The following is a 22,848-nucleotide window of genomic DNA, read 5'->3' on the forward strand; positions in this document are numbered from 1 at the left end:
CGCCGCGGCTCACATCCTGATTGCTCCGAGCTGGATCTTGTTATAGATATCAGCGCTTCCCACTAAGCTACAAGTGGGTTGTGCCGTGTCCTTGCACTCGCCAGTAATTGCTTTGGTAATTTTAGTTTAGTTCAGTGTTGGGGTAATTAAAACAAATTGAGGAGATAGTGTAGACAGAGATCTCTTGTGGCTCCTTGCTCGGAGTGTGGAGAAGTTTAGTGAGGTCATATGTTGCGATGTTTTCAATTAAGCACCTCTGAACTAATGAGGGTGCTCGGGAGCTTGAATATTTATGCAAAACAAGGCTGCTAAGTAGCCAAAACATCTATATTTGATCAAATGCTGGCGTTTTGAACTCCACAAGTTCATTTTTTTCCTCTTATTTTTACCTGAACTGATCACAAAGACAAAAGCCTTTTGATGTCAAATGAAATTAGATAAGGTGACCAAAGGTGTTTATTTTGTTTATATTTATATCATGTAAAAAATTATACAACGTGTTTGAAAAAATAACTAATACTTTCTACATATTGTGACTGTTGCAATTAATTTGAGTAAATTACATTTTTCCATGAGCAATATTAAAAAGCAAAAACAAAAAAAACCAACAAAAAAACACCAAGGAACTGATGTCACATCATTGAATCTGACTGTGTCAGAAAAAGAGAATCTCTTCATTTAGTCTTACTCCACAACAACTCACATGTCCTAAAGTCAGCCCTGCTGACTCTCCATGATAGCAGCTTGTGGAAAGGGCGGGAAAACATCAGATGACCGCCAATCAGGAAGTTCAAACGCGGCCCCGCTGGAACTGTGTATCAGGAATTTACAGAAACAGCTGATGGGGTGCCGTTGCACATCAAGATGGCTGCTGAGCTGTTCCCAGCAGGTGGAGACACAGCAGGTTTAGCATCACGAGGACTACCACCAACACAATGAGAACCTTCTGCAACCACAGGGTGTTGTCCAGCTTCTGCTCCAGCCGTGAGGTGCAGGCTGTGACTCGCATTAGCTGGTGAGACAAAAACTGGTTGAATGACCTCGTTTATCCTTCTAAAGTGTTTTTCAAACAGGTCGTGTAAACATGTGTGCAGGGAAAACAGGAACAGCTAACTGTTACGGTAAGAACCTCTCTTTGCTGACAGAAAAATTTTAGAAAATGAAGTCAGCATGTTCTCCATGTGTCTGCGTGGGGATTCCAACTTCCTCCCATAGTCCAAGAGCATGCATGTTAAGGGTGATTCTAAATTTGCTGTAGGTATGAATGTAGCATGAATAGTTGTCTGTCTCTCTGTGTTAGTCATTTGTGTGATGAACTGGAGACCTGTAGTGGATTTACCCAACTTTTCATCCTACTCCAGTCTGTGCTGAACTGAATAAATGGATGGATGGATGAGTGTCTGTTGCTTAAGTGGTGTACACACAGGTAGACATGTGGCGACCAAAGACCAAGAAATGCCAACAAAATACAGGCACTGTTAGCAAACTAACAGTTAACTGTTCCCACGTTAAACTTGAAAGATACTGTTGATTGCCATGTGACAGGGATGTATATTCATTAGATGGTTACCAATGGAGCCAGAGTCTGAAAAGTCTAAAAACTGACCAAGATTTCTGTATTTATTTATTTTTTACACCAAAACTCACCGCTATATTTAACTCCTGCTGCTCGATTGGCATTGTCTCCATTGGGTTATCCTTAAAAGATTTAATTGCTGGTTTAGCACTCTCCAGAACATGACAGCGCAATCTGTAGGAAAGACAATCTAATTAGTGTAGGATATCAGGAGGATGCAATCATTGGTCCACAGGAGTACTGTGTGGCAGAAACATAGTCCATCTTCATTTATTTCCATCATTTTAGACTTCAGTTAGCAGCTGTAATCCTTGTTCTGCGCTATACCCTTTTTGAGCTCGTCACAATAGCACACAAACTAGTTTTCAACTTAACTGGCCCTACAGCTCAAAGCTGATATCCAGCTGCAGTGCAAGTAGGTGGAGTTCCACTTCCACCACCTTTGGGATAGGATCCACTTTAGGGAAGCAGCTGAATGATATTGAGGCTGTTACATTAGCAAACTGGCAAGTGAAACAGCTGGTAGTGAAAATGAGACAGGAAGGGCTGGGACTAGCAGGTTAGTTGTGAATTAACTAGAAAAAAATAAGTCAGACAAGGATTTCTTCTTTCTCTCAGCGAATTAAACGAGCACAGAATCTAAAATAAGCTGCCAAATATACTTGGGAGGCATGCCAAAGTAAAAGCTTGGCATTACGTGTGGCCAACACGTCACTGCAGACCTGTGTTCCATGATTTTGGTTTTCGGTACTTCTTTCCAGAACTGTGAAAGATCTTGTGATCCAGCATTTTCCATCTCTGCAGCCATAATCAGAAACCTGTCCTGTGGAGAGGCCTGAGAACCTGCACAAAATCAGGCAGAGAAAAACAAAAAAACAAAAACATTAACGTAAGCACAACTCACCGAGACAGCTGTTGAAAACTGAATAATTGTGTGGATGCCTTAATAGGCATCCACACTATTGAGTTCCTTCTTGGTGTTTCCGTACATTTTTCGCCGTGGATCTACTTCCACAATTTTCAGCCGATTTTCACCGTTCAAATTTTAAACTATTCTGCTATTTCTGCTAATAACGGCTATGTCTTTTGGTATTTTTCACTATTATACTTTTTAAAATATTAAGCTTTTTTCCTTTAATTTGAAATGAATGGGAAACTTTGCAATTCTGCTAAAATTAGCTTGTTTTTGAAACTTAACTACTTCCTCATATTTTCACGTAGAACAACCATTCAAACTTTAAAATGTTCTCAAATTATTGGGCTATTCAGGTATAAATCAGCTTTTTCAAATCTTTTACCGTTTTACTTTTATGCTTCTTAAAGTTTTGAGTTGCAAAATTGTGATTTCTCACAAAATACATGCGTTGTTATTGTTGCCACTGAAGGTTTCGCAGTCTTCTCTTCATGTCCGAACAACTTCTTGCTACTTGCTCAAATTTCACTCAACTTCCACAAATTATACATCAAAACGTAGGTATTTTTGCTGGCTTTCTGAAAATGTCACTATCATTGTTGTGGAATTTATAGAATTTTGGCAAATCTCCTCAGACCAACAGAAAGTCGGAAAACTCTCCATAGAAAGTCAATGGAGAGTTTGTTCAAAATCACCGCTTGATTTCTGTAATGAGAGGCATTTTCGAATTGTCATATCTCCTTAATCTCCTTTGTGCTAAACCAGAGTATTTGTGCTGAAACACAGTATTTCTGCCAAATGATAGTATTTCTGTCAAATGATAGTATTTGTGCTAAACCATAGTATTAATTTAAAATGACAATATTCATAGTTCATCACAGTGTCTCTGGTAAATCACAGTATTTCTGCTATGTTGTACTATTTTTCTAAATCATAGTGTTTCCGTAATGTTTAAGTATTTTTGGCTAAATATATTCTTTCTGTTATCTTATACTATTTTTCCTAAATTCTTGTATTTTTGAGAAGTTATCATGTTTCTGGTAAGTTACAATATTTCTGCTAAGTTCTGCTATGCTATTGTATTTCTGCCAAGTATTATGTTTCCTCTAAGATGTTGCAGTTCTGCTAAGTTATTCCATTTTAGCAAAGTTCCTTTGCTTCTGCAAAGTTTTTACAATTTCTGCAACTTTTCAGCTAGTTTTTGCATACAGCTTCAGCTTTAAAGCATCCACACTGCATTTTCGCAGGAAATGCAAATTTTTCTAGTTCTTTATTATTCCGGGTGTTTCCGTACACTTTTCGCCGTGGATCTACTTCCACAATTTTTGTGCTATTTTCACCGTTCAAACTCTAAACTGTTCTGCTCTTTCTGCTTATGCCGGCTATGACTTTTGGTGTTTATTACTATTATACTTTTTAAAATATTACACTTTTTTCCTTTAATTTGTCCCATTGAAATGAATGGGAAACTTCCACAATTCTGCTAAAACTTTCTTGTCTTTGAAACTTAACTACTGCCTCATACTTTCACCTAGAAACTCCATTCAAACTTTAAAACGTTCTCAAATGATTGGGCTATTCCTGTGTGATTCAGCTTTTTCAGATCTTCTACCGTTTTCATCTTATCTCTCTTTAAGTCTTCAGTTGCAAAATTGTGATTTTTCAGAAAATACATGCGTTGCTATGGTTGCTATGCAATTAACTCAGAGGGGACAGTGAAACTGTTTGAATTTTCTCTTCATGTCCAAACAACTTCTTGCTACTCGCTCAATTTCCACTCAAGCCGCACAAATTATACATCAAAACGTAGGTATTTTTGCTGGCTTTCAGAAAATGTCCCTATCATTGTTGTGGGACTCATAGATATTTTGCAAATCTCCTCAGAGTAACACAAAGTGTGAAAACTCTCCATATAAACTCAATGGAGAGTTTGTTCAAAATCACCGCTGGATTTCTGTAATGAGAGGCATTTTCAAATTGTCATATCTCCTTAACGAAGCGAAGTTAAGACATGAGGCTTGTCCCCGTATATCTTCAGACACTCCTGATGCTCACAATTCAAGAATTATTTTCTCACCTATTACCGTTCTGAGATGAGTTAGACTTGTTTGAGGGTAGGAAATTTGTCCCTCGCTCAGATTTCAAATTCTGGAAATGAGTCACTTTTTTCTCTCATCATATCTTTTTGATGGATTTCCACAGAGCCCTGAAAATTTCCATGACTGTTCACCAAAGCCTGCTGTTTCTTACGGTGAAAGAATGATTTTGATGCTCCATATAGATTTAGAGTTACCAAAGGTTGTTTGAGAGCAAGTCAATGCAGTTTTTGCTTCGCCTCTACTCAGTTATAGTGTATTACAAGTCATATATCTTTAATAATTTATATTTTATCTCTGAATTATGAAGACCTGAAGATTCCCCCATCTCTTCTGAACAAAACGATGTCTGAATGACCGTTCTAGCCTCTACGGTTAGGAAATTATGGCCATTTGTTCGAGGGGAATCCTGAATGTCAGAAATACACTGAAGAAAACTCACACCTCTCTCTGTGTCTGTGTGTGTAAGGGCTGACTACAGCAGGTGCAGCTAATTTAACTGACCTACATATACCAAGCCCAGACTCTCCACAGCTCCTGTTCCCTTTACTCTCTGTGTATGTGTGTCTGTGTATCAATATTTCTCCTATGTTTAAGTATTACTCCTCAATCATAGTATTTCTGCTAAAGCAAAGTACTTCTACTACATCTAAGTACTTTTGCCAAATCATAGTATTTCTGCTAAATCATAGTATTTTTGCAAAAATCATGGTATTTGCGCAAAATCATGGTTTTGGGGCCAAATATTTCTGTTATTTTATAATGTATGTGCTGAATATATTATATGTGCCAAATCATAGTATTTATCCCAAATTATAGTATTTATGCCAAATTACAGTATTTCTGCTAAAACGCAGAAATAGTACCTTTTAGCAGGAATTTCTACCAAAAGATAGTACTTCTGCTAAATCAGAGTATTTCTGCTAAACCAGAGTATTCCTGCCAAATCATAGTATTTGTACTGAAACATGGTACTTCTGCCCAATCATAGTATTTGTACTAAATGATAGTACTTCTGCCAAATCATAGTATTTGTGCCAAAGCACCGTATTTGTATGGAGTCATAGTATTTCTTTTAAGTCATAGTATGTATTTCAATCAAATCTCAGTAGTTGTTGTTAAAACGCAGTATTATTGCCAAATCATAGTATTTGTACCCAATCATAGTATTTCTGCTAAATCATAGCATTTGTGCCAAATCATGGTATTTGTGCAAAAACATAGTATGTCTGCAAAACCATAGTATATCTCTTATGTTATAGTATTACTACTAAGGCATAGTATTTCTGCCAAATCATAGTATTTGTACTAAATCATAGTACTTGTGCCAAATCATAGTATTTGTTGAACATCATAGTATTGGAACCAAAACATAGTATTTGTCCCAAAGCATCGTATTTGTATTGAGTAATAGTATTTCTTCTAAATCATAGTATTTCAATCAAATCTCAGTAGTTGTGTTAAAATGCAGTATTATTGCCAAATCATAGTATTTGTACCCAATCATAGTATTTTTGCCAAATCGTGGTATTTGTGCCCAATTAATAATTCTGTTATGTTATAGTATTACTACTAAGTCGTAGAATATCTGTTATGTTATAGTGTATCTGCAGAATATAGTATGTGTGCCAAATCGTAGTATTTATAGCAAATCACAGTATTTGTGCTAAAACATAGTATTTCTGCCATATTGTGGTATTTGTGCAAGAACATTGAACTGTTATGTTATAGTATTACTACTAAGTCATAGTATTTCTGCGTTGTTATAGTATTTGTGCTAAAACGTAGTATCTCTGCCAAGTCATAGAATTAATGCAATTTCATAGTTTTTTTTTAGGAAATCTGTTATGTTATAGTATTACTACTAAGTCATAGTATTTCTGCCAAATCATAGTATTTGTACTAAATCATAGTACTTGTGCCAAATCATAGTATTTGTTGCACATCATAGTATTGGAACCAAAACATAGTATTTGTCCCAAAGTATTGTATTTGTATGGAGTAATAGTATTTCTTCTAAATCATAGTATTTCAATCAAATCTCAGTAGTTGTGTTAAAATGCAGTATTATTGCCAAATCATAGTATTTGTACCCAATCATAGTATTTTTGCCAAATCGTGGTATTTGTGCCCAAATAATAATTCTGTTATGTTATAGTATTACTACTAAGTTGTAGAATATCTGTTATGTTATAGTGTATCTGCGGAATATAGTATGTGTGCCAAATCATAGTATTTATACCAAATCACAGTATTTGTGCTAAAACATAGTATTTCTGCCATATTGTGGTATTTGTGCAAGAACATTGAACTGTTATGTTATAGTATTACTACTAAGTCATAGTATTTCTGCGTTGTTATAGTATTTGTGCTAAAACGTAGTATCTCTGCCAAGTCATAGAATTACTGCAATTTCATAGTTTTTTTTAGGAAATCTGTTATGTTATAGTATTACTACTAAGTCATAGTATTTCTGCCAAATCATAGTATTTGTGTGAATTTGTATACTGTAATATCACTGTATTATGTAGTGGCTAAGTAGGGGCTGTTTACTAAGTGCATCAGTGTAAATAGGTCATCTCTTGTGTTGGAGTGCCCTCTTGTGGCGCCTTTTGGGTAGTGCCTTAGTAAACGGGAACCCTGTAAAAAGTGGCATCAGACTGATTTGTAGTGGAGGAATTTGTTGCCAGTTTTCTTAATCTTTAATCTGTATGCATGTTGTAATGCATACCCTGTTCTTAATCATAGAAACCACACCATATCACCTCTCCACATCCTCCTACTGTATGCCATACCTCCCTGTACCATCCATCTGACCGCAATAAACTCCACCTGTGGTAATCTAATCCCTGGATGTCAGCCTCTCCTTCTGACCGAGGATAGTTATAGTATTTGAGCCAAATCATAGTATTTGTGCTAAAACATAGTATTTCTTCCAAATCATAGTATTTGTGCCAAAGTATAGTATTTCTTCCAAATCATAGTATAACTGCACAATAAAGGTTCTTGAGCCACATCAGTGTTTGTGCCAAATCTTAGTATTTCTTCTAAATCCTAGTAATTCTGCTCAATGATAGAATTTCTGCTATGCTGTAGTACTTTTTTCCTAGATTGTAGTACTTCTGCTAAGTCAAAGTATTTCATGTAAATCATAGTATTTCTACCAAGTCCCAGTGTTTCTGCTTAATCATAAATAATGTTTTAGTACAAATTGTATGATTTGGCAGAACTTTCTGTGTTCCAGCACAAATGCTATGATTTGGCACGAAAAAAATATTATTTAGTATAAATACTAAGTTTTAGCAGAAATACTATGTTTAAACTTTAAAAAATTCTGCTATTTCTGCTGATGTGTGTTATGACTTTTGACCATTGAAATGAATGGAACACATTATCAATGTGGTCACTGATTTTGCATTATGGGCTGAGCTGTGTTTTAGCTCAGTGAGATAAGCATCCGTTCTCAGACTGGGAGGCCTGGGTTCAAATCCAGCTTATGGCAACATTTCTTTCAATTAACAGTTTAACTCTTTTCAACACAAATTTCATCATTTTCACCCCTTTTCAGCAAAATTTTCAGTTTTTTTAACCCCTTTTCAGCACAAATCCAAACTTTTTCAGCTCTTTTTCAGCAAAAACCTCTTTTCAGCAGAATTCTGCCCATTCAACTCTTTTCAGCAAAATTTTCAGTTGTTTCTGCTGTTTTCAGAAAAAAACTCTTTTCAGCAGAATTCTGCTCATTCACCTCTTTTCAGCAGGAATTCTGTTGATTGAACTCTTTTCAGCAGAATTTTCACCTCTTCTTTTGCCCAAATTCTGCTTATTCACCTCTTCTGAAAAATTTTCAGCCTTTCCACCTCTTATCAGCACAATTCTCAGCAGCTTCTGCTCATTTCAGCACAATTGTCAATCTCTCCACCATTTATTTGTGAGAAAGTGTTTGGCTCAGTGAGCTAAATAGCTGCCCTTTAACCAGAAGGGCCAGGTTCGAATCCTGCTCAGGGCAGCTTTTTTTTTTTTTTTTTTTTTCCAACTTTTTCAGCTTTTTTCAGCAGACATCTTCAGCGTTAAGGCATCCACACTGCATTTTCGCAGGAAATGCAAATTTTTCTAGTTCGATTTTTGTTTCAGAAAATGCAAAATTTTTTTTTAAATTGCTCTTAAAATCAACAACAAAACTAGTGCAGCTGACTGATTTGGTTCAGACACAGAAACAGAAGGACTATGTTCACAGAAGCCAGTGTTAGATGTGACAGTTTTGGGGAGAAGAACCCCCCCCACCACAGCATAAAAGCTGGGAAAAAAAGTAACCCAAAATAAGCTGCACTGGTTCCTCTGAGCGAGCTATGTTCAGCACATCATAACCTACAGCTGACATTTCGGTGCTTGAAGGGCACAAGCTGTTTCAACTCACGCAGCACTGTCAGTTGTCTGATGGTTTGTTTTGTAGAGATGATTCTTTTATCAGTCTTGAAATATGCATGTCAGGCAGGAGAAAGTGGCTGCCTGCACTTTAGGAAGGTAATACACTGAACCTCTTGATTATTCTGAGGTTCAGCATTTAGAAACATCTGCTGTGAGAAGAGTGCAGAGCTTAAGTGCAATACCTCCATGCAGTGACACAACTATGTCTACTGAAGCTCCTGGCTCACAGCAGCTGCTGCTCGGCTTCACTCTATACTTGTCGGGCGCCGTGGTCCGCACCTGTGAAGACATTAGAGGAACATTTAACAATGCTTTTTTTTCTGTCTCCTCAATTTATTGAATACATAAACGCAATAGTTAGTCTGTGAACTGTGAGATCAAAGGGAACTGGTGCATGAATTAACTGTAGCAAGTGCCACACGCTTTCAGACTCACCTTAAAGGCCACCTGATTTTTGACCACATTGTTCAGGATAATTAAGCTTTTCTTTTCAGTCTCTCCAGAACCAAAGCTGAGCTCCTCTGCAGGGCTGAACAGAGAGATAAAGAGTAAAAAAAACCTCAGAGTGTAGCAGGAACTACATTAGACCGCTACATAGGTGGAAACCTGAGACACAATTTTATTCTTTTTTATTAAAAATGTAGCCAAATGTTTTGACAATGGAAACCTCTAACAAATTACCTTTTCCAGGATTTTATTTAACTGAATGAAGAATCTGCTTCTTTAATTCACTGTAATTAATTGTTAACAATTTTATCATTGAATTAAAAAAGGAAACATAATAACAGAACACTGTGGTACTGAACGAGCATGGTACATCTAAACCAACCTTTACTTGTTTACTGTCCTCTTTAGCCAACCTAAACAAGTTATGTTACCGGCGCTCTGCTACAGCCCTTTTGAAAGTTTTATGACTTGTTCAACAAGCTTAGCTGCAGGGCAAAATCCGGCTGTTTTGTAAGTTATAAGGAGGAGACTTCAGCATGGGTTGTTTTTCCAAAGTCTGTTGTGTACCAGAATATCAAGAACACTGATGTTACTGCTACAGGAAAATATATTTAAAATAAAGCAATCTAACTTAGTATCCGGAATCAAGCTGTCCATCTTACTAGAGGGAGACCTCCTGATATTATGACTTGGATTAAAAAATATGAAATAAAATGAATCCCTTCTAGCATTTGATTTAGTGAGATTTGTATAACGTTGCAAAGGAAGGAACGAGCCATAGGAAACCTGTAAGGGGTCACGTATGCTTTGCTTGTCGTTAGCTCACACAGTCTAACTTGGTGATATATATATATATACATGCAGCATGCGATTTGATGAATTTGGCCTTGGTGCACATTGCATACTTATTACAGCGGGATCATATTATCTGCTATGCATGTATAAAGCTTCTCAATGATGCAGCTTGGCTGTTTTATGAACTAAGACCGCTAAGAACAAAGATTTTTTTCCCTTTTTTTCCTTTTCCATGTCCCTTATGGTAGGGAAAAAGAAAAAAAAAGAGAAAAAAAAAAAAGAGTAAAGCATGCTTGATCTCAAAGTGAGTCTTTGGGCTCTGCAAACCTCTGGCAAACACAAGATCAAAGACCCCTACTCTCTCCTAAAGCCCCCAGTCTCGAATGAAGGCTAACACAACTCCCAAACATAATTGCATTTAAGGCTCATTTTAATCTGTTTATCAGTATAATTCACAGCCCAGAGCTGTCAAAATCCTCACATCAAAGCTTTAGCTTTGTAAACACAGAAATCAACAGACATTATTCATGAAAATGAAGAGTACATGAAGAGTACACATTATATACACGCAAAATATTTACCCACGAAACAACCAGATCATTATGGGATTGTTGTACTCCATACTGAAATGCATATCTTCTGAACTCAGCAATCAATTTGCAATTTAATGAAGGTTCAATTAAAATATATGTTCTGTTTGACAATGTGTAGGAGGGGGACTAGCACACCTTTCTTGAAGATAATTGATCATTTGCCAGTGTTTCTTACTAATTAGCATAACACCAATTCATCTCTAGTCAATGAGCAATTGACTGTCAGCATCCTTAATTCCTGCCTCTGTTTGAACAGATCAGTTGAGCTATAAAGGTACAAAACATCAATAATGACTTCAGATGCAGTTAATCTTTTTGCATATGGCTCTTCAAGACATAGACGTGCGAGTCAACTGGTTATACCTAGTTACACGTATATTACAGCAAATCTTCCTTGATGTAAGGGTCCTGAACAAGCTTTGGCATGTCTTACCCAAAGGGAATTGGCAGAAATATTGGAAACATGGGACAGACTCATAGATGAACCCATGTAAACTGTGTAGAACATCAAACCAGTTACCTTTTGGTGACCAGATAACACTTCTGGCTTTAGGTCTCCCAAACACAATAGAGTTGTCGTTGCAGAACAAAGAAGCTGGCTGGTCTGTGTATTCAACCCAGGTCCACATCAGCTAGACTGATGCATTCACAGCCAACCTTTGCTGTTTGCAGTTAAAACTGATTCTGGCATGTTTGCCCGGTTAGTGCAGTTTTTTTTTCAGGCTGCAGGGAAGAAGGCCAAGCAAATTCTGAAGCAGCTTAAACAACTAGGCTGGGTGCACCTGCAGAGAAGCAGAGTATGCTAGGTGCAGATCAGACCCCAAGAATGTTTTACGTGTTTGTTTAGGGTGAGGTTCATTTCTAAAGCTAGTATATTTTTAGTTTAGCTTGTGTGAAACTGCAATTGAATCGTGGTCCAGAGTAAACAAATAGAATTAATATTGGTCCATATTGGTATACTCTGGTGTGGTGTGGAGTTTGTGATAGCAGAGGTGGGAATTTAGCATGATTTACAAAATTACAAAAAATATATCTAGTATTACCGTAACAAAGGGAAGGAATCTGCAAAAGCAATATATGTATATGTATATATATAGTCCTGATCAAGTTTAAGACCACTTGAAAAATGACAAAAAAAATGCTATTTTGCATGGTTGGATCTGAACAAGGTTCCAAGTAGAGCTTCAACATGCAACCAGAAGAAATATGAGTGAGACAAAACATTTTTTGAGCATCCAATTTATTGAAAACAACACTTAAGTTTAGGACCACATGCCTTTAAAAGGCCAAATCTGTGCAAAAATGTGGATTCATTGTCATTTTCTGTCGGGTAGTCACACTGTCATGACGTTCTGATGGCAAAAGCAAAAACTCATTCCCTGTTTGAACAGGTCGGGCTGCTGAACTGCATAAGCAGGGTCTCTCGCAGTGCGCCACCGCTGCTGAGGTGGGATGCAGTAAAACAGTCATTTGGAATTTCTTTAATGATCCTGAGAGTTATGGAACAAAAAAAGTCAGGAAGACCCCCAAAAATTTCACTAGGACTGAGCCGGAGGACCCAATTGGCAATAATGTACCTTGATGGTCCTGATGGCTTCCAACGTTACTGATCAGCAGTTACTGATCAGCAGATCCCACCTGAGATTTTTTTCTGCGTACCACAGTGGAGTGGACGCCATAATGGATAGAGCTTCAGGAGGTGCAGGGGCGTCAAACGGCCGCTGGCTATGCACAGATTTTGCAGAGAGCATCCCTCATGACTGAGGGCCCTCATCTGTGTGGTAACAACTGGGTTTTTCAACAGGACAACACTGTTGTTGCATTTTGAAGCGCTACTTAAGATCCAACCATGCAAAACATGATTTCTTGCCATTTTTCAAGTGGTCTTAAACTTTTGATCGGGACTGTATTTCTGCAGAAATGTTAACCATGGAAACAGGAATGCCTATTAGCACATGAATGTGGGGATGCTCCATTGCTGGACAGTATCCTACTCAATGAAATTTAGTAGTTCATTAGGTCCATTTAAAAGTAGCTGATAGTGGAATTCCCATAGTAGTAACCCCCTCCAAGACATAATACCAATAATTATGGTATTATTCATCAAAAGAGAAAAAGGAAGCGCTGCAGGGCTCTAAAGGCCTGTCTGACAGGTGATCTTCATTAGGGTACCAAAGAAAGGAGGAGCTGCTGAGGCACATCATTTTTTAATAAAAATATTAGAACATAGAATATTAGTTCTATGTTAGGTTTTTCCCATGAGCTTTGTGTGATACATTCAGTAAATGTAAACACATAAAAAGCATTACAGTGCTGCATGACCCGATGGCTGTTCCCTGAATATGATCTCGCCATGTAGTCCACAACACTGATGATGCAGAGTGACATTCAAAAAGCTTTCCAACCCATCAGTTACTTGTCAGTCTGCAAGACTTCATGGTTACTCCCTTAAGGTGTGTTTGCAAAAAGCTAGTTTGAACATGAAATGATCTACAACTAAATGGCTGCAATTGTTCTGTCATTACTATTACACTGCTCAGCAAGCACTTAGCTACTGGGATTCTGTTACCTGTATTTTAACGAATTTTATTTGGTGATTCCTAATCTGAAAGCAGGTGCTATATTGCCACTGAAAATACACTTTCTACATGTTCATATCGACTTTTTTCTACCAAATTTGGCTTTGAGCGTGTGAAAACATTTTGAACGAACAATATCATGGAAACCTGAATACAAGCATGATGGGTGACTTCTGTTGGTTCTTCGCAAAGAGAGATGGGCGTTGTGCAAATTCCCTGCTGACTCGGCCTCAGGATGTCTAGAGGCAAGAACCAAGCGCACCCAAATGAGCGCACCAGTGATCATGTGCGCATCACGCAGAGGGAGAGTGAGGGACGAAAAGCAGCAGCAGAGCATGGCAGTTGTAGTATAAGCGCAAAAGCCAAGTGGCTGCTCATAAGGGGTCGTCTTGTTGGGGTTTTATCTCACATGTTGTATGGTCTTGAACAGTGTAGTATTAGAATACAAAGGGAAAAAACAGCAGATGTCGCCTGCCTGTGACAAAGTTATGGGAACTCTTAAATGGTAAATGGCCTGCATTTGTATAACGCTTTTCTAGTCCCTAAGGACCCCAAAGCTCTTTACACTACATTCAGTCATTCACCGATTCACACACACATTCACACACTGGCGATAGCAAGCTACATTGTAGCCACAGCTGCCCTGGGGCGCACTGACAGAGGCGAGGCTGCCGGACACTGGCGCCACCGGGCCCTCTGACCACCACCACCTTAAATTTAGGTGTCCAAACTAATGCAATCTTGATGAGCTATAACCTACCTAACATCTAACAGAGAACCTTTGAAGGTGGTCAGCGGCTTCCTGGCACCTTTGGTCCTGGCGCTTGCATCTCCTTTATCGTTGTCCTCTGACCTCAAACTTTGTTCCAGAAAATTTACCTGAAAGAACAAAAAGCATTTGATTAGAGAGACACACAATTTTTGTCATGTGACCATTATCTGTTTTTTTTCCCCTAAAAATGAAATGTGTGACCTTTGGCATTCATACAGAGAAAGCCGTCATTGGATTCATGTACTGGCATTGATGAATAGTTTTTTTTAAATGCTCAGATAACGCAACTTAATATAATTTTGCATGGGAAATTCCTATGATGATCCCTGACCGTCGTTCCACTTAGCCTCCAGAGGGAACACACAACCACAATTAGCATGTCCATGAAGATGAGGAACCAAAAGTGATCCACAAACTTGTGACTTCTGACAAAACAAAACAAACCAAAGTAACTGAGGAGTCACAAGATGACTCATATACAGCTCATAACGTCAGCAAATTGCTTAAACTTCGACCCAAATTATTCACACAAATCTCAAGACCACACACCAGCTGACAGGATAGACGTTTCAAAATGGCTGCATAAATGGTAGTTATTTTAAAGTAGGTCAGTTCGGGAAATGGATGCTTCATGGTGTGTAAAACAGTTTGTGCAGCAAGCACAGCAGGTGAGGAATCGAGGGGGGAAAGGAAGGTGGGCAGGGGCAAAAGTGAGCAGACTCTACACGTGACAGTATTTTCTGTGACTCAGAGAGGAAGGGAGCTTAATTTCATGGCTGACCATCATGCAACTGCCAGAATGAAGACATCAACCGCTGATGAAATGTCTCAATTTATTTATCCATTTAAAGAGCAAGCTTAACAAAATGAAATGCGAGTAGAAAAATGTAAAACATAATCAAGTTTGAATTAAAAAGTGAAATGTTTTACTGTCTCATACAGATAGTGTTTAACAGTTATTTTAGTGATAATATCATTGGCATTATTTCTACTAGATCCATACTCATACAAAATCTCATTGTTAAAAAGAAACAAAAGGTAATTAATTTTGAAAATTACATTTAAAAGGAATACACTGCCATAGCTGGGTACAAGGAATTAAACTAAAATTACAGAAATATGTGATTTCTACACATTTTGTAAGGCACAGAAGGGACTGACAAATATAATAAAGTAAGAGCTGATCGGAGTGTTTTTTGGTGAAACAGTTCATATCAAGGCACAAAATAAGATTCTCTGTGTGATTAGCAATGCTAAATAACAAACTTAAAAAGAGATAGTGTTAGAGGACAAGACACAGACGGCTTTTGTGAAAAGCTGCCTCAAAGGCAGGCAGGATTAAAGATTTAGTGCTATGGGTTAATAAGTTGGTCTACTGTAATATAACAGTAATTACCTTGGCAGTTTTTTCAACTGAGAAGATACAAATAATGTGAAACTGCTAATGATCAGCAGTGAGTGTGCTACGCTTTCTCCACAGCTAATTAAACTGTGAAATGACTGTCCCACTTGGTTCGGCGTTTACAGGACATAGTGCAAATGATAAGCTTCTCATTATTAAGCTGACATGCCTTGATAACAAGGTCAGAAATGTTATGCTTTCAAACGGAGGGTCAAATCGAAATGTAAGGTCCAGGACAGGTCAAGGGATGAACATGTCCACGGGTGGTGATGACATCAGGAGACTGTGAGGGAGGTGCACTCACAATAATTCGACCCACGTGAGTACACCTGCCTTTCCAGCCTGCAGAAATCTTCCGGACATTGAGCTCCTTGTGTAGGCGAAATCCTACACTTCCTTACCACATCCAGCCCTTGTTTCAAAACAGAAAGAAACTCAATTAGCTTTCTGAGGCCAAAAAGTTGTGCTAGTGATTACTGGTATCCAGAAGAATGCAGGTTGAGGTGCATGGTGCTGATGGAGGAACAGTCTTGTATAGTGACACAAGATGGTTGAGGAGCAGAAACGTCTGCACAAGCACTAAGGAATGCGCTCAGACGGGCTTGAAATTCCAAGAGTTTCCAACTGTAAAAACACAGTGATTCACTCATAGTATGGACTACCAGAAATCAGGTGTAGCAGAATTGAAAACATGATGAACCCTACTGAGCAACCTGCTGATGCACAAGCTCTCATCTTAACATTGTCCACTTCTGATCCCATTCAAGTGCTTTGCTTTTATTCTATTGTGCTTCCTTTATCTACCCAATTTGGTCTTTTTCCAACAGGATAATAAAGCAACACAAAAATAAGTGCTAAGTGGTTATTATGCAGGTGCTGTGGATAATATGCAAACCTTGAATAAAGATGCCCGAGGCTCAAAAGGGAGCGATGGTGAATAACGTTTGCAGACTTAATTTCTAATGGGGTCTGCAACCTTAGGCGAGTGTCAAAATTATGCTTAACAACAGCTTACATGAATTTTTAATTACCATTACAACAAATTACCTGTCAAAGTGGAACCACTACTCTCTCACCCTGAATATTCACAACACCTAAGAAGCCATATTCAGATATTTCCTCCGTGTGTGTAAAGTGTCATCTCAGAGTGATTGTGTAACTTTACTTTGTCAGGCAAGCCTCAAAAATATCTTCAACTTTTCCACAGAGCTGACGCAAATGTTTTGATATGAAACCGGCCACCTCAGAGGCCTGCAGTACAATACCAACGTTTGGGAAATAACATTACGCAATTCATGGGATCTGTGCACGTTTTGATTATGTGAAGTTTAGGCATCTCTAGTCAAAACAATGGCTGAGAGTTTGAGGTGATCTCACTTGTTACACTAAGGACATTAAAAAGCATCAAACTTGTGACTGGAAATGACTGTCTGATGTGTATATCCCAGCTCTGAAAATCTAAACCAGTGTGGTATTTATTAAAACACACTAATACAATGTAAGTGCAACTTTCTTTAACAGGCGCTTTCAGATAATGAGTATATGCTAAAGTAATCCCTTTGATAACATCCCATCTTCTTCCAGCCAGGCACTTTTTGCATGCTGCTCACTTGAAAATAAGCAAGGTTGACTTGGAAGGGTGGACTTAACACTCATTTGCAAAAGGTGCTGTACAAGAGGGAGAGGGAGGTGATGAGGGCTCCAACACATTCAGTCTTTGGGGCATTTCAGCGATGGTGCTCCATCCTGCCAGGGAGAAGGAATCCAGTTCCAGCATGGAGTGGCTTAAGCAACAAACTCAACAATCTTTTAGTTCCTTGTGTGGTTGACAAAGACTGCTGAGTTTGAGTTTGAGTGGTCCATCTGTGATGCAAGAGCTTTGGATATGCCTGCTGCCAATTACATTACAAGTCACCTTCACAGAGGCAATAGGTAGCAGCTCAATGTTTACAAAAATCAGAACCATTACCTGCTGGAAAGGAACCCAATTACATGTTGTTACCTTGTGTGCAGTTTAAAGAAACTGAGTGAAAGAAGGCACAGGATGAAATAATCAGTGACCAAACCTCACCTAATCTCCCTAGAAGCAGAATGCTTCACTACCCAAATCTAAAAAATGTTCAGAACTCAGTCTCAGCTGACATCGCGTACGTATTATTGTAGGGGCTATCTTACAATATAAAGCACCTTGAGGCGACTGTTGTTGGGATTTGGCACTGTAAATAAAATTCAATTGAATTGAACTTGAGAGCAGCTACTCTAATAACAACAGAAACACTAATCCTGCCAATTATATTAGCATCAGCATTAAAGATCACATTTATTTATAGGCAATCAGATGCGATCAAACTAACTACACATATACTAAGTGTTGAGTGCCAAAGTACAGACTTGCACAACACCCAGGGAGCAGTTTTACTTTATACTGTTGTGTAATTAAATTGTGTACAAAGTTGAAATTATTTTTATCCACTATTTTTTTTCCTTTGTTAAAAAAAGTATATTAATAACTAAAATGGAAAGAAAATGTACCTTTTTGGGCTTTACTACAACATCTGAAGTGAAGCTGGACTCAAGGGCATCTTTAACATCCAAGTCACCTTCTTTGCTCTCCCTGTCATCATCACTAACAATGGGCCCGTTGTCACAGATGGGTGTTTGGAAGTCATCGTCAGGAAGAGGTGGGTAACTATACTTGAAGGAATCCTAGAACATAGCCAAATAGGTTAGGTCACCACATGCATGGTTATTAAAGAGTAACACTTTTTCTAACAGATTAATCAGTAAATATGATTTTGGTTATGTAAACAAAGAAGCAAAGTAACTAAACTTGTGTTTAATATTTAAAAAAGTTAGATTTCTTCATCACTGGCAAGAAAACTAATGCAGATACAGAAGGGAAAAAAAACAACATTTAACCCAGTGTTGACCTTAACACTTCACACTGCATTTGAATCCTAATCTTCTACATCATGGTCCACTTAACATGTTCCACTGTTACTTTCTAATAGGTCTTTTTAGATTCTATACAAAATGGTAGCATTCACCTGATCTGCTCTGAAAAGGACTTGTGACTCGTGAAGTTTCCCATCACATGTTAGATTTTCTAAAGCCTAAAATCAGAGCCCAGAGGGGGTAGAAGACTCTAATTCCCTCTCAGACGACTTGAATTACAACCTGCTGAAAGATTATTATGGATTTTCTTTTGCTAAATCACACCCAAACCATGTGGCCTACCCCAGTTTTTAATATTTATCACACTATAATCCCACTGGAGTATTGACCATTCCATTGCTAATGCATCTTTTGTTAAACTAATTAACGCATAATTTAAAACCATTTTAAAAAGCCATAACATACCGTTCCACCCATGTGAGGTGGCAAGTACTCGGGGCCTATGTATGTCTGGACCTCAGATTTGGATGCAAACCTAAGTTTGCTGATTGCCTCTGGACCCAACCACGACTTCACAATCTTCCACGCAGCTGTAGCAGACACAAATGTTTTATTGTTGAGACGTCAGAATCGTAAAAACTAGTAAGGACTGCTTGAAATTTGGAAGCCACAGTCTTACCATTCAGAATCCAAGGCATATCCACTATTATCATTTTGGCTGAAATGATTAAAAAAAAAAAGGAACAAGTTAGTAAGAATAATGTTTCAAAAGATCCAGATGACTTACATGACTTTTGTAACTTACATAAAAACTTTGGATAATATACTTTGAAGCAATTAATGATGTACTTCACAAACTCCATGTCCTGAAACACAAAGTGGAAGAAAGAAATTTGTGATTAATACCACACAAAAGGCTTAAAAAATAAAATATGCATCAACAAACCCCTTTTGCTGGGGAAATTTTTTTTCCCTCTCTTAACAGCCTCTACATCTGAAGCGACCCACTTAATATTATATGGAAATTCATTGCATGCTCCCCTTCTGAGTGATCCCCTGCTCAGCCTCTGTCAACCATTGTCAGAGAAAGTCTTAAGCACGTTTTTTCTCCATTTCTGAACGGCAATATTTTTTTTCACAAAAATTGAATCTTTTCCATCTAGCTTTTTTATGCCATTTTGCCATTACTTAATGGTAACACGCACATTTAACCCTCAACTTTTATCATTACACAATGCCTTAATTACACAATCCTGCAATCCTGCTAAAATCAAGTTACGTAAAAAGAGCTCCCAAATGGCTCAGATTACAGTGCATTTTCTCAACATAAATAATAAAAGGGCTTCTGATTAAAGCCCCTTAGACAGGCACAAATTTTAATCTCCAAGTCAAATGTTCAGTCACGTTTTAAACAATTTTAGATAAATATGAAAAATCTTAACCTCATTGTTTTATGATAATTTAAATTATCAGACAAACAGCAAATACGTCAATAGTAATAACCCCTATATCGCGGCTCAGCTTTACAATTGGCTAGAAGCCTCATTGCTATGCAGGAAATTCACTCCCAACCCATAATGAGATCATACTGGCTAGCTTTGCGCTGGCTCATACTGTGGTTCAACGGGCCTCAATAAAGCTGCTTTCCAAACTGATCATCTAATCTACTCATTTTATACAGGAGCTGCATAGCTATATATTCTTTTTGCCTTGTTTGTGTTGGTTTATTCGTCTTTAATTGAGCAATTTTTCTAGGAGAGAGCCAAGCCAATGAAATAAACTCGCTGACAGAGCCCTCCATCAAGGAGCCAATGCCTGTGACACAGCGAGCCTAAGGATTAGACGGCCCGCTCGAGCTGACCATCAGGATTTAAAGGTTACTTTAATCTCTAACGTGTAATACCATTGAGGAGTATCAGCCCCTGCAAGTCCACAGCTCAAGAAGCAAGAAGTATGAGGAAGGTAAACAACATTGCAGTGACAGTAACAGGAAAGCAACAGACTTATACCTTAGAGGAAAAGACTGAAAACATAATGTGAGTTTTGAAGACCTGGATTAGACTAGAGCACGAACTGTAAATTATTTAAACACAAAAGACTTCCTCTTAAAAATAACTTTATGGACTTACTACATTGCTGAGGCCAGAGTCCGTCATGTCAAACACAACGGTTAGAGGCATCCCAGGTTCCTTCTTTGCATACCTCTCCAGCCAAAAGGCAACATACTTTTTCTTGTCTATGACAGTCTTTGCATCCTTGACATGCAGCTTTACCTTAAACCAGACTAAAACACAGGAAACAAATTTTAAGTTATCATATTTCATTTGTATTTTTTTTTCTCAAATTGGGATCAAACATTTTTAGTGGGAAAGATAACGTTTCTAACAAATAAAGGCTGAGCTGAAGAATCTCTTTTAATAGAGCAAGTGCATACAGAGTTTGTTGCCCTCTTTGTCGTAGCCATGGAGGTAGACAGCCCCAGTTTCGAACATCCATCTGGGAATAGTGCTCTCATTAATGTCTGAAACACACATGAGGACACTCATTACATTGTTATCCAGTGCTCTCATTCAAAGAATAACAATATGCAACATTTTAGGCAAAGGGAAGAATCTGTCTTGTATCTTTTAGACTACTGCAAGGCGCAGAAAATCTTTAATTTGATTATTTTGTGTTACCCTAGTTATTAACAAATAAAACAGCATAAAGTGTATGAAATATACTGTGCTAAATTTCTGAATCACTGCATGGTCCTTTAAAGAAGGTCACTAATTTGCCACATTTTAAGAGTATTATGAAGTCTTGCTATTAAGGGACCTAGATTCCCAAAAGTAGGTCTTTCTAAAACTTCCAAAATTGATGGAAAATAGCAAATTTTCTGTTAATGGATATAAATTCACCCCAGCCCCCCCTTAAAAAAAAAAAAAAGGCGAAGTCCTTGAATACCTTGTAGACTTTACTGAAGGAAACTTTCTAAAAACAACTGTTGACAAATAGAATTTGCTATTTAAAAAACAGACAGTTACTCTGAAAAGTTCCTCACAAGAAACAGTGGGGATTGTTCTTGGGTGTGTGGAGAAACTGGCGTTTCCCAAACAATGATGTTCTGTCTGAACTAATGCCAGGGAAGCACAAAGACAAGCAGCGGTTTGTACTGCGGGCTTATAGACATCTCAAAATGGTAATGTCAATATTTTCACTTTTAGGAAGGGCTTATGATTTTTGGGGCTCAAATATAATATGCATGTAGCACTGGGAATCGAATATTTTCCTAGTATTGAAACTATAAATTGTAAGCATTAACAACAGTGAGGTTACATTGTTATACTGTGACATATTGCATATCATATCAGCACCTTACCATTTACCCCATACTCTTTTCTCCAATGAAGACTTTCATCAATCATTTTCAAGGCATCATCAACATTATAGATCCTCCATGTCAGGTAGCCCTCCACCAGACTGTCATCTGTCTGAAGCCTTTCCACGTCCCTGGGGTCATACTTCTCTGTTGAATCTGCAAACATTTACACGCAGACTGAATCACATGACAACTTCAAAATCGGTTTCAATTTCAAAGACTTAAACTTTCCCATTTAAAATTCTCATAGACCCACAATGTCCACATTGTGCCGCAAACTCAAATAAAGCCCCCAGGAGGCCATGGTGTGACGGCTTAGCCTAAAATTAGTCTAAAAACTAAACTGCTACTCGGGGCAGTAAAGAGCTAACGCTTATCTGGGCTCTGGGTATTCGGGTCAACGTTTAAGCAACAGGGCGTAAAGTAACAGTTAACTATTTAATGTACAATATCTGAATGTATGCAAGCTAGATAACAGCAACCAAAATGCATTCAAAAGCAAGATATGTTATTGTCAGCTTGCCCGCAATAACTGTGCTACCTTGGAGCAACTCATTGTTGAATCTCTGCCTTGTCTCTTCGATTTTCTTTTCAAGGTCCTGTCAAAACAGAGTTGGTTCAGGTTAGAGTCGTCTTTGGCTTTAATCGTATAGTCATTTATGACAATAAGTGATCAAAAATAAATAAATAAATAACGGTTATCAGCGATACCTGCTCTCCTTCGTGTGGCTCAACTTCAGCCATGTTGAGCTGTCCACTGGTCTTTGGCAGTTCCGTGTACTGAAAGCGAGTTAGCTGACTGTTGTTTGTATGAATCAGTGCGAACTAACTGGGAAACTGACGCCCTGTCGTTGCCATGTTGGCTCTACCGGTTTAGCCACACCTCTTCGCGTGGCTCTTTGTTCGTAACCGAGGGAGTGTTGAATTGTGTCTAAGACCTGTTAAAAGCCTAACTACTCCTACAACAAGTCTGTTTAGATAAATGTTCCAGGTA

The 22,848-nt window shown here is 38.1% G+C and overlaps 1 protein-coding gene across 1 annotated transcript; it reads right to left on the bottom strand.

The window, feature by feature from the left end:
• Positions 1-428: 428 nt before the first annotated feature.
• Positions 429-22,624, bottom strand: mospd2 (motile sperm domain containing 2). Its single transcript, XM_085433856.1, has 15 exons — positions 22,566-22,624; positions 22,396-22,453; positions 21,855-22,010; positions 20,928-21,014; positions 20,623-20,777; positions 19,299-19,359; positions 19,173-19,211; positions 18,959-19,083; positions 18,131-18,304; positions 14,185-14,303; positions 9,446-9,539; positions 9,193-9,289; positions 2,299-2,419; positions 1,648-1,750; positions 429-1,012 (listed from the first exon to the last, which is right to left on the bottom strand). The coding sequence occupies exons 1-15, from the start codon at positions 22,596-22,598 to the stop codon at positions 860-862; spliced, it is 1,575 nt and encodes a 524-aa protein (XP_085289982.1). The 5' UTR covers positions 22,599-22,624; the 3' UTR covers positions 429-859.
• Between the last annotated feature and the right edge of the window lie 224 nt (positions 22,625-22,848).

This window comes from Copadichromis virginalis, linkage group LG16 (genome assembly GCF_057382275.1).
Source record: "Copadichromis virginalis isolate Kocher_CV1m ecotype Utaka linkage group LG16, C_Virginalis_male_GT1.1, whole genome shotgun sequence".
NCBI lineage: Eukaryota > Metazoa > Chordata > Actinopteri > Cichliformes > Cichlidae > Copadichromis > Copadichromis virginalis.

Coding starts and splice junctions, on each gene's coding strand:
- mospd2 (XM_085433856.1), bottom strand. CDS start 22,598: ATGGCTGAAGTTGAGCCACACGAAGGAGAGCAG. Junction 19,212..19,298: donor ATATTATCCAAAGTTTTTAT/GTAAGTTACAAA, acceptor TAATCATTTCAG/CCAAAATGATAATAGTGGAT. Junction 14,304..18,130: donor TTGTAGTAAAGCCCAAAAAG/GTACATTTTCTT, acceptor TTGTTCTTTCAG/GTAAATTTTCTGGAACAAAG.